This window comes from Phocoena phocoena, chromosome 4 (assembly GCF_963924675.1).
Source record: "Phocoena phocoena chromosome 4, mPhoPho1.1, whole genome shotgun sequence".
Lineage (NCBI taxonomy): Eukaryota > Metazoa > Chordata > Mammalia > Artiodactyla > Phocoenidae > Phocoena > Phocoena phocoena.
The window spans coordinates 74,011,795-74,024,553 of NC_089222.1; the positions used below are offsets into that span (position 1 = coordinate 74,011,795).

Here is a 12,759-nt window from a genome sequence, read left to right on the forward strand (position 1 = left end):
ATTAAAATAGCAACAAAATAATGACGAGGTAACATTTCATACTCACCCTATTGGAAAAATTAAACTTTCTGGCAATATTAAGTATCCTAGAGGATAAGGAGCACTTACACTATAGGTGGGAGTGTAAAAGGTTGATGCTCTATGACTGGACTGTAGACACTAAAACCCCAGAAGACATGTGCAGGAATGTTCCCAGCAGTACTATTAGTAACAGTAAAGAGCCAGAAGCACCCACATGTCCAACAGTGGACCAGAATACTGTTACTTTCCAGCAATGAAAATGAATTCTGGCTAAGGAAAACATGCCTGAAGCAGGAAGGCGTTGTGTGAAGAAGTCAAGTTGTGGAAAGATACATGTAGTATGATTCCATATATGTAAAGTTCAGAAATCATGCAGTGCTGAGCAATAAAATGTTTAGGGTTACTAGTGTGTGTTAAGACTATTTTTAAAAGCAAGACATAAGACTAACACATTATAAAACAACTATACCCCGATAAAAATAAAATAGACCAAGGGGAAAATAAATAAATAAATAAAAGCAAGAGATAAGAGCATCTCAGGATAGTTGTAGCCTGTCAGCTGGGGCACGAAGAGAAGGCCCCATAAAGAATTTTAAAATCAGTGATTTTTTTCCCCTTAAACTGAGTGATAAGTATACGGGTTTTTACGATAATAAAAGATTTTAAAACTTTTTAAAGTATATATATATATATATATATATATATATATATATATAAATCTTAAATGTAACTTCTGGAGAATTTTTACATATGTATAAACCACACTCCAGATTAAGATACAGACTGTTTCCAAAAGGTTCACTCGTATCCTTTCCCAGTCAGTATCTCCCTCCCTGTAACTAATGTATTAGTCATCAATTTTATACGCATTAGTGTATACATGTCAATCCCAATCGCCCAATTCATCACATCACCACCACCACCACCCCTTACATATATTTTGTAACTATTTTCTTGTAAACTATTTGTTTTTATGAGGGAGGCCTATGTATATAGTTTTTTATAAAGATCTATAAGACATAAGTGAAAAAAGGAAATCACAAAAGAATATGATTGCTTTAAAAAAAGATAGTGTGTAGTGTATAGAAATAATTTTTTAAAAAATTGGTTACATATGAGGAAGCAAATAGGAATGGAAAGGGATGATGACACATATTTCCTACATGTATTCATATATTACTTGGTTTTTGTAAATAAACAATATCCCAGAGAGTTCACAAATCTTCACCAATTATGTTAGATGGGTATCTGATCACACTTTGTTTTGTTTTCTGCTTATGGATTTCTGAACAACTATTAAGCTGTACTAATTCTATGTTGGTTTTAATATACTTGGTTACTAATGTCTAACATTGGCAGAAGGAATTCTTCAGCTTTGGGAAACAAAATTAAAATGAGACTAAACCTGGACTCCTGTTTTATCAACTGAGAGGTAGTTCTTATTCTCATAAGTTTTCAGAGTAAATATTTAGGTTGATGTAACTAAATATGCGGTTTGGATACTATTTTGTCTATAAGGGTTATTTATTCTTTATATGAGATCTTTGTCTAGATTTTATTTTAATGTTATATGCTACACGTTGGTGCTTTGGACAGTGGAACTTATGATTTTACATATTTGCAATCAGACATTTTTCCATTGTTTTCTTTAATTATAAAAGCTAGCTGCTCTTTGAAAATCACCCAAAGTTACCACCACTTGAAGACAGCCAACATTTGTGCCATTTTTGAGCAGAGTTGTTGTATGTGTTTGGATTTTTTTTTAACAAAATCCAAAAAAAAGTATTTAAAAAATATACCTAACCTCTTATAACCTGTCCTTTTGTTCCCATTTCTTTTATGTTTTCCATTATATTACAGACTTAATACTTTCAGTGGCAAACAGCCTATTAAAGATGCTTAGATATTTAGAGATGTGCTCTTATGCTGATACTTTGATAAATCTTTTATATCTCTAAGTAGATAGTTGATATAAAATATGTATATAATAAAATCTCTATACAAAAATGGTAAAGAATCTAATCATAGACCATTTTTCAAATAGAGGTAAAAAATGTAGAATTTCTGGCATTAAAAAGAAACTAACATATTCCTTCTCCTGACTTGAAATGTCAGTTCCATTACTTTTGGGAAGACTGTATACAGTCTTAGATTGTTTTGATGCTAGTACCTACCTGTTTAAATTCTTTTGAGAATTAAGGAACAATTTAGATTTGACTTTTACTTCCTTTTCTTCTGCTTTTCACTAAAATATATCAATACTCAGACTTCTAAGTTTTGCTCCAGAAATAGACCAAAATACCTGAGACAGGAAAATGAATTACACTCTTTCTGATAAATCAGCCAAGCAGCAAGCCAGACAGCCTTCAGCATAAATAGCTAATCTGGCTTTATTATATTGGATACATGCCACTTGTGTTTCAAAGCATTCAAATTTTGGCAAACTTTTTTTTTTTTAAGGTATTTGTCACCTAAATCTCAGCCTTGGTCAGCATCACAGTCTGAAGTTGTGCAAGAAGACAGGAAAGACTCCATGTCTAAGGTATGTGGATGCTAAAGATATTCTTGGCTTGGCAAGTTTATTAATGCTATAGAATGTTAATACTTGCAGTTTCCTAACTTTTTTTAAGTCACTATAGTAAATGGAACAACCTTTCTTAGTCACCTTAGGCTCACTTAGGCTAGGAGTCAGCAGACCTTTTCTCTAAAGAGCCAGATAGTAAATATTTTAGGCTTTGTGGCCCAAATGGTCTCAGTCACAACTGTTCAATGATGCTGTTGTCATTTGAAAGCATCCATAACAATATATAAACAAATGAGCTTGTCTTTGTTCCAGTAAAACTGTACAAAAACAAGCACCAGGCTGAATTTGGTCCATGGGCTGTAGTTTGTACATCCCTGACGGAGATCATCAGACTCACAAAACTAAATAGGCTACCCCTGGTACCAGCTTCACTTAAAGGATTACACAATGGTAAACAAAGCGTGCTAGTAGGGTAGCATCAGACATCAGGCATATCTGTTCAGCAAGAGGCCTCACTGCAGAGCTTCTAAGTGATGGCCTGGAAGTGAGACTGTGCAGAGGAGTGTAGTAACCACCCAGACTTAGAAGTCCCATGCCCCATAAGAGTAAATTATTTACTGTAACAACTCATGGGTGTGGCTTCCAGGGGTCTTAGGAAGGAACACAGCCAAAGAGTTGTAAGTCATTTACAGAAGCCCTGAGCTTTGGCTTCCTGCAAGGTATTTATAGATCACTCCTAGTTCTCCTAGTACAGATGCAGTTCACCAGTAAGGGTCATTTTTACCATAAACTATGTGGCCTAGTAACACAGGTGACATTTCACCTGTATCAGGCTTCCAGGAAAATAGAACTAGGAAAAGCCAGCTGACACCAAGGTCAGTTTCCTACATGGAAGTTTTATTAGCCCTTTACTCACAGGTTCCTAAACTTTTTTCAGTTTAGCTAGGTGGTTTTATAGCACCTAACATTTAATGGACGTTTATGTGCCAAATAATGTATTTATTTTCTTTAATCTTCATCACAGCCACCAACTCTATAAGGTACCCTTCTTGTGCCCAATTATAGTTGAGAAAACTGAGGCATGCAGAGGCAAGAGAATTGCTCAGTGTCCCTTAAGTAGAGGTATTAGAGGGAGAATTCAAGTCCAGATGGTCTGGCTTATGCTGGAACTAAGGATTGATGGGAGAGGCATTGTAGGCTGGGATTTTTTTTCCTATCCTGGTGTTAATATTCACAGCAAAACTAGGTAAGCAACCTAGAATTTGTCCAATCCAAACTACATTGGTTCATAAAAAATCTTATGAGGAATGATAAATGCAAAGCAAAGTAGGTAAAAGAACAGATTTAAGATCGCAAACAAGGAGGAATTTTTGTTTTGAAGCAAGTTCTCATTGAAGCCTTTCTTCTTTTTTATTTATTTTATTTAGTTGGTTGGTTGGTTGGTTGGTTGGTTGCGCTAGGTCTTAGTTGCAGCATACCTTAGTTGCGGCTCGCTGGCTCCTTAGTTGCAGCATGCATGTGGGATCTAGTTCCCTGACCAGGAATCGAACCCGGGCCTCCTGCTTTGGGAGCGTGGAGTCTTAACCACTGTGCCACCAGGGAAGTACCGAAACCTTTCTTCTTAAGGCTTTCTCATGGTCAAAACTAATCCTAGGTCTTAACTTACCCAAGACCTGTAAGTGAGAAGAACTATACTGGCTAAAGCAAGGGTTCTTAACCTAAAGTCTGTGGGTAGAACCCACAGAGTACATATGAACCTAGATATAAGGAAAAGTTTATCTTTACTTCCACCTGACCTCTCATTTTAGCGTTTCCTTTAGTTATGAATGTAGGCAGCAAACCGGTAAACCATAATACTGTTAACAGTACCTGTGACTTTGTCACCAATAGATAATACAGGTTTTTAATCACATTACATTTGTTGCAGATCTCTTGAAATATCGTTTATACTCATCCCTCCTTCAGTGTTACAAATTATTAGACTTGCCACTAGATCTTATTATTTAATTTATTAATAGATATGCATTATTACATCATAAATTGTAAGATTTTAATAATTGTGTTGCAATATAAATTGTTCCATATGTATGCATTTATTTTTGGCTGTGTTGGGTCTTTGTTGCTGCGCGCGGACTTTCTCTAGTTGCAACCAGTGAGGGCTCCTCTCTGTTGCGGTATGTGAGTTTCTCATTGCAGTGGCTTCTCTTGTTGGCAGAGCATGGACTCTAGGCGCGTGGGCTTTAGTGGTTGTGGCGCACGGGCTTAGTTGTTTTGCGGCATGTGGGATCTTCCCAGATCAGGGCTCGAACCCATGTCCCCTGCACTGGTAGGCGGATTCTTAACCACTGAGCCACCAGGGAAGTCCCCCTGTGTATTTATTGTTATGTTTAAAAATATTATTCTCAAAGAGGTCTGTAAGCTTCACAAAAATGCCAAAAGGAGGAGGGTTTGTGACACAAAAAGGGATTAAAAATCCCTGGGCTAGAGGAAGTTTGTAAGATGAGAAGTCAAGTCATGGTGCCAGCTCCTGGCCATATATAGAACTAGTTTGTGGACTTTAAACTGTAGGTCTTCATGGGAGTGAAAATGAAGAAATACCTTAATCTAAATTGGCACACAGAATAAAAATACCATTAAGAATTAATATATCTTATTAGTAGTAATAATAATTACCTTATAGTGACAACTCAGCTTTGGTATCAGTGTAATTAGACTTATGTATTATGACTTGATGTTTTCCCCTGGTTCACTCCGTGTTTTTCTGTTTTCTACAGGAAACTGACAGCAGTGATGTGAAGAGCCCTACATGGCAAGACACAGAAATTGAGGAAGATATGCCAACACTTTCTCCTCAGATACGCCTTGAAGTTCATGAGCAAGGTGCACAGTCTTCACTGGAGCCACCTGTGCCTCAGTTACGCGCCAGTGGTGAAGAATGGTGGCCTGAAGGAAAAGTCAGAACAAGACCAAGCAGTCATGAAGAAGAGTTGTGTGTCATAAATCATGAGGGACCTGAAGCCAGAGTTCCCTGCTCTGGAGAAGCTGCAGTTAAGCCTTGTGGCAAAACAGAGAGTCAGTGCACTGTATCAGATATGACACAGATAATTAGAAATAACACAGCTGAGACAGAAAATGAAGAGTCTCACCTACTGATCGGTAAAGATACCTCCAAAAGAAAAAACCAGGAATCTTTGTCTGAAGCAGTCAGGGATCCATGCTTTTCTGCAAAAAGAAGAAAAATGTTCCCCAAAGCTGCCTCAGACCAAGAAGAAACAGAAATCAACTTTACCCAAAAACTGATAGATTTGGAATGTCTACTTTTTGAGAGACGTAAACAAGAAGAACAGGACAGGTTATTAGCATTACAGCTTCAGAAAGAGGTGGATCAAGAACAGATGAGGCCAAACCGGCAAAAAGGATCCCCAGATGAATATCAGTTACGTGCTACATCCTCACCTCCAGACAAATTACTAAATGAACAAAGGAAGAATTCCAAAGATAGAAACTTCAAAAGACAAACTAATCTAGAGCATCCAAAACCTAGGAGAGGCTCAAAAAATGAAAATTGGCAACCTTCTTTTAAGATCCAGTTGAAACGTTCAGTTAATGGAAGAAAGATAACAAATTCTACTAGAGATAATTGTAATGTATCTAAAACTCCTCATTCCCTACAGCCTAGTAAGTCACAGAAAAGTATTTTTCAGATGTTTCAGAGATACACAAAGTAGTGCTTGGGTAAGGGGAGTGTTGTATAATCTAGTGAAGCTCTCTATCATAGATTCTTTTAAAATTTTTCATTAATTCTGCTCCGTGGGCATACTCACTGTCCTTAATTAAAGGACGGTGTGATTACAGGGGAGGAATATACAAATGTGTTTCTGCCAAACTCGGTTGTAAGCAAGAGTCCCACTCCTTTCCTTTTTTAATCACTGGTGTACTAAATTTAAGTTGACAGTCCTTATGGATATAAAAATGCCTTGGCCAACTCCCAAGAAATCTTCATTTCCATGCATTTCCCCCCATATGCATGTTTTGTGGCCTTCACGTACCTTTTTCTACTGACTAGTAATCAAAGCAACATTATAATCTACCAAGTAGCTAAGGAATCCAGGCAGGGTTTAGAATCTCAGTTTTCTTCCAACTTTCCCATATATTTGCAGAGCACTTGAAGTACATCTTTCATAACACTAAAGTAATCTAATTTCCATGTCCACTTCAATTACTTTAAGTATTACAGCATTTTTTTTTTGACTTAAAATGGGTTAGGATCAACGTGAAAGCAGAAAAATCAGAGTTTTCTGGAAAATTAGGACTTAGCTGACAGAAAGGAAACTAGACTCTTGATGCAAAAGTAGCTAAGCTTGGGATGAGGCTGAGTGGGGTAGATTGACAATTTGGAGGCCTTGAAACTGAGTGGATGATCAGACAACTGGGTCCAGGCTGGAGTAGCTGGTGTAGTTTGGCAAAGTATTCTTCCTCGTGCTTTCTTTGCTAGATGGCACAGAAAACATTTGAGTTTTAACAGCTTTTCATACCATACTACCTAATCTGCTATTCCAAAAAAGCGGGGGGATGGGGATTTACTGTAGGAGAGTTATGTCGCAATATCCTGTGTTGTAGAACCTGACTAACCATGTGTTTATTTCCTTATGTTAACCTTTGTATTGATACTGACTTTTATTTGTGTTTGTAGACAAAAATAGAAAGTATGATATTTGGGTTTTGCTCTGTCTTGCCCCCGAAAGTTAAATCAGAAGGCTGCTATTTCGTTTTGTGAAATTTAACTTAGAGACTATTAATCTTTTGTTTCATTAATAGGAACAACTTTGAGCAAACAACTGTTTTAACAGCACTGCTGCTGATATCTAGTTAGCCGTCCTTTTAAGGTAATAATGCAATGAACTGTCCTAGAGCTAATAATTCTAGCTTAAATTTGTCTGTTTTTATACATAATTAAGATTTTTTTCCTCCAAATTTTGTAACTGAAATTCTGTAATCTTTGCATACTTGATGGCGTCTACTTCAATATTGATTGGGTAATTATGGGTAGAATTCTGATGCTGATTTAAATTTTGGTTTGCCTTTTCTCAAAAGTGATTGTCCCGAGTAATGATTGTGCTGAAATGTAGTTAGAAGCTAACCAAATTTGTCTAAAATATATCTTTTCATCAAACCAATATTTTTTAAGACCAATTTTGCTTTACATTTTAGTGACTCTTCAAATTAAAAGTTATATAATTAAATCTTCCTGGAATAGTCCATGACCAAAAAGGGGGGAAAATAGTGTAATGTATTTAGGATTTACATATATAACCACTCATTTGTCTGTGAAAAAGTCTTCCTGACTAAAGTTGGTTTTAAGATAATTTTTTTTTTGCGGTATGCGGGCCTCTCACTGTTGTAGCCTCTCCCGTTGCGGAGCACAGGCTCCGGACGCGCAGGCTCAGCGGCCATGGCTCACGGGCCCAGCCGCTCCGCAACCTGTGGGATCCTCCCAGACCGGGGCACAAACCCGTGTCCCCTGCATCGGCAGGCGGACTCTCAAGCACTGTGCCACCAGGGAAGCCCATAAGATAATTTCTCAATTAGTCTTTCTGATACTACCATGTATGCATTTTTGTGAGAAACTAGTAAATGTTTTGTGTCAGTCATTAGAATTTACTGATACTTTCCTCCCATTTTTATGGAAGGGATATGAGTGTGTTTAATTTCTCAGGGAGTGCTAAAACTACACAGAGGTTGAGAATCTGAAAATTAAAATAATTGTTAAAAATTGAAATGGACTATGTGTTTTTCACAGTTAAAAATAAAAATTAACACATGAAAATAAAAAGTTCTGCATAACAAAAACTACCATAAAGGAAAATTGGAAGACATGGCAAACTTGAGAAGAAATAGATACAACTCATCACAAAGAGCTTATTTCCTTTATATAAAGTGTCTGCCAATACATTTAGAAAAAGACTAACAACCCAAAAGGAAAATTAGAAAAGTTTATGTCCCCAAGAAACATAGTTCCCAGGAAAGGAAATATAAGTGGCTCTTAAATGTGTGAAAAGATGCATAATATCACTTATACTAATACTCATACATTTTTCCACCCTTCAGATTAGTAAAGTTGTTTTGTTTTGGGGTTTTTTTTTCCCCAGTCTTGGCAAGCATGTGGGTAAATAGGCACTCTTACATGTTGCTTGGTATGTATAGAAACTTTTAAAGCCCTAGAGAGGTAACTTGGTAATCTACCTCTAGGAATTTCTTAAAGCTGTTTTCACATATATGTAGAATGGCATGCATAAAACATTTTTGTTTGGCATTGTTTGTAATAAGCTTAGAAACAACCTTAATCATATCAAGAAACACTAAATAAATGATGGTAAAGTAGAATACTATACAGCAATTAAGCAAAAAACCCACTTTACTGATACAAAAAGAACTATAAGATATAGAGTTAAACAAAAAATACAAGATGTAGAGTAGTGTATAGTGTGCAACCATTTATCCACAGAAGAGAAATATATATTTAAGAGAGAGATAAACAGTGTTGCCAGCAGGGTGAGAAACTGGGTGGCTGGGAGACCGGAGTGGAAGAATGACTTTTCTCTATATGTTCTTTTATACTTTTAAAATTTTCAATCATATTGAATATATCATCTCAAAATTTAAATGTTCTTAAAATATTACAAGATTAAGGATACTTAAACATCTCAACCTATACCACTCTAGACAGTGCTTTTTTGCCTTTAAATTCTAAGACTCATAGGAAGGTTTTTCGGTGCAAAAAAAAAAATAACGCAAATTTTTGGAAATAGCGTTGTGAATGAATTTGAATATATTTAGCTTTAATATACTATTTTTAAATTATTTGAAAGCAAAGCTTATGCTTTTCAGGTAGCAATGCTGCAGACCTGCAGTCCTGCTGAGAACAATGAGAAAAGCCAGATAAAGATGTAAAATTTTTACATTTAAAAATTAAAATGCTTTACTTAAAAGCATCAGAAAGCTACTGAAACAATGAGGACTAACTTAGGGGCTAAGATTCTAGAGAGGGGAGATTTGAGAGGTAAACTGATGTTTGCAACCACTTTTTTGCTTGTAGCATGTGCCTGTTCTGAATGCAGGACGAGAATCAAGGCTGCTGCTGGTGAACAGAGAAACCAGCAGAGCTCTGGGCCATCTCATGAAGCTAGAGTGACAGTATTGGAGACTTGAGGGTCATCAAACACAAGGTCGGTTTTCCCATCAAGATAACTGCAGTTTTGAAACTGTTCAGAGCAGAGGCTAAAAGGCTGAAAACCTCTGAAAAGCAGAGAGGAGTTGTCGTCAGGCTCACACTGCTGATGAGACAAGAACAGAGTTCAGGACCTACCGGGGAAGGAAGCCTGTTGAACACACCAGGGCCTCAATTGAAAGCCCGAGCACAGAAGTCTGCAAACTGCATCCCAGGGGCCAAATCTGCATGCCGCCAATATTTGTAGAGCCTGTGAGCTAAGAATGGTTTTAAATGGCTCTTCGATTCCTTAGTTCACATATAAGGAATTGAACAATGGGACTAGTAATTTGTGCATGAGTTTTGGACCACCAAAACAAGGGCATGTCGTGCAGGAGGGAAGAAAGAATAATTTCCTTCTTAACTTGGTCTCTACCTGTTAATCTCACTTTCTTAATCTGTAAATGGGAATGAGTGTAACTAAGAGTTGCTATCAAGAGTTAAGGGTAGTGGGACTTCCCTGGTGGTCCAGTGGTTAAGAATCCGCCTTCCAATGCAGGGCACATGGGTTCGATCCCTGGTCGGGGAACTGTCCCACATGCCACGGGGCAAGTAAGCCCATGTGCCTCAATGAAAGATCCCGCATGCCACAAGAAAGATCCTGTGTGCCGCAAGTAAGACCCGACACAGCCTAATTAATTAATTTTTTTAAAAAAAGAGTTAAGGGAAGTAATAGAGCACCTGGCACAGGCCCTGACTCAAAAAAGAACCTTAATAAGTGATAGTGACTTTCTCCTGGCTATCCTTCAGCCCCACTACTCCATCACTCCCACTTTTGGGAGAGTTTTACTTTATCCAGTGACTTTGTGTACCGTAAGTACCCACATGTGGCATCCAGTAAATTGCAACTTACCTTTTGTCTACTCATGAAGACTACTCACCTCTCCCCTACCAGATGTATCTACAGCTCCACGTCACAAGAGACCCCTGCCCATAAGTTCCCCTGTGTCACAGTTCCCAGATTGCAAGAGACTTTGGCCTCAGAAGAAACCATTTCTCAGAAATATTTTGTGGCTTCCTCAAATTCCTATACAAGTTCTACACATTTGGTATGCATAAAGGTTTGTGAATCACTACAGACTTTGAAATGGGGAGTTGGGCCACTACTGTATGTTTGCCCATATCTTAATTCCTGTGTAAAGATCTTAAAAAAACAATCATGACTTCAAGTTTTGAGTCAGTTTTGTTCTCCCCAATATATATTTCCTTGTTTTGGCAGGACTTGGAGCAACATGGACCCTGAGTTAAACTTAGGGGACCGTTCTCTTACTTTACATTTCACTTTATGTTTCTCTTCAACTTGGCTTTTGTGGTCCCAGGCTGCTGCAGTTAGGCTCTACCCATGAAACTAGTTGAATCCAGAAGGTTTTCTCTCAATTGGAGATCATAAATTGAGTTTGCCCATCTTTTGTATCATTCCTCTTCATTTCTTAAGACCCATAAAAAGTTTGGGTGTCTCTGTTTTTTACTGCAGGATTAGAATACCACTCCCTGGTCAGTTTATACTAGACAAATGTAGATTATATTGGACCTGTTGTTTGGGATCCACTTAAGAAAGCAACCAAAATAGGTATTTCAACAGAGGAAATGCAGTATAGGAAATTGGTTAGACAGGTGTTGAAACAAAAGGGAACACAGATAACCCAAAGATGATAACTGCAGGAAGTGGCTAGCACTCTCAAAGCTGGGAAACACACAGGAAGGGTTTTGGTTACTAGAATGTAGGTGCTCAGGATTATTTTGGAGAGCGGGCCCTGCAGACTTGATGTTCAGACCTTTGAGAAAGAAACACTTCCCAGCAACTGCTGGTACTCTGAAAGGGCCCGGTGAGTCTGGTTCTAGAAGAGTTGAAGGCATTTGGAAGCTGGGGTCAACTGTCACTGCTGGGGCAACACTGATAGGAACAGCAAAAAAAATGTCCCTTTTTCCCTTCCCTTCTAGTACCTCTTATAAGTAATAGAACTTAATAGGAAGCTTGCTGGCAAAGGAGTCTGGGAGAGTCTGGAAAAGTGTTTTTTATATCCCAGCGGAGTTTAAAATGGCAGGCTTGAGAAGACAGGCAGGAGCTAAGAGATAAGAGGGGGAAAAAAATACAGCAGAGAAGTTTTCCGTAAATAGATTCTAGTACAAAGATGTCTTGAAATCTCTAAGGCAAAAACTTGGAAAGTTCCTATCCTGTTAAGATGGAGTAATATGTGTGGGAAATTATGCTTAAGCACAAATGCCCAGAAGAAGTAAAACCTCATAAAGGATCTATGGAAGAAAACTGGAGAACCTTCCCAAGTACGTGTAGAGAGCCCTGCCAATTGTTCAGTTCCTGTATACCCAAGTGTCCCCATCTCGACCAGAACTGAGGATTAGAGAGTAAGGTTTGTGTGTGCCACCCTATACAGAAGCTAACAATCACCTAAAGCCACCATTGTCCCGAGTGCCTACAAAGCTTTCTAATTCCTCACCTACCAGGATGCCAAGAACCCCTCTGAAATTTCTTCTACAGAAAATTAAGGCCATCAGACATCATCGCTAAATTCCCAGAGATCCTAGGAGGGTACGCCCTAGAAATAATAGAACACCAGGATAAGGTTTAAAGGAGGGCATTTTAGTAATTGGAATAGATCATAATGAAGCAACTCCAGAGTAATCCTAGATTGCAAAAAATAAGATGACAGGAATTATGTAATAATCTTAGCAAGAGGCACTGAGATAATACCTAATCAGTTTGGTTTCAATGTGACAGAATCTTTCTACTCCCAAAGAACTTGAAGTGCTGTAGTTTATACAAATGTATTCTAAGTTCATTGACTTGAAAAATGTTCAAAATGATTGTCCTTTTGGAAAAGCACCTTGTAAACAAAAAAATGTACTTGATTCCTTCTATTGGAAAATGCTTAGAAAACTTATAATTAAAGCTTTTATTTGTATAAAGCTACAAATTACATTAGTTAAC

General features: G+C 37.6%; 1 protein-coding gene across 2 annotated transcripts in view; it reads left to right on the forward strand.

The window, feature by feature from the left end:
- RNF168 (ring finger protein 168) overlaps positions 1 to 10,171 on the forward strand; it is a 34,749-nt gene extending 24,578 nt beyond the window's left edge. The window contains exons 6-8 of one of the 2 annotated variants that reach the window (XM_065876741.1): positions 2,482 to 2,563; positions 5,320 to 6,223; positions 9,642 to 10,171. In XM_065876741.1, the coding sequence (XP_065732813.1) occupies positions 2,482 to 2,563; positions 5,320 to 6,223; positions 9,642 to 9,754 (1,099 nt within the window). In that variant the 3' untranslated portion in view covers positions 9,755 to 10,171. Of the gene's footprint in view, positions 1 to 2,481; positions 2,564 to 5,319; positions 6,274 to 9,641 lie in introns of those variants that run through there. The other variant, XM_065876742.1, reaches the window with a different exon arrangement.
- Positions 10,172 to 12,759: the final 2,588 nt, after the last annotated feature.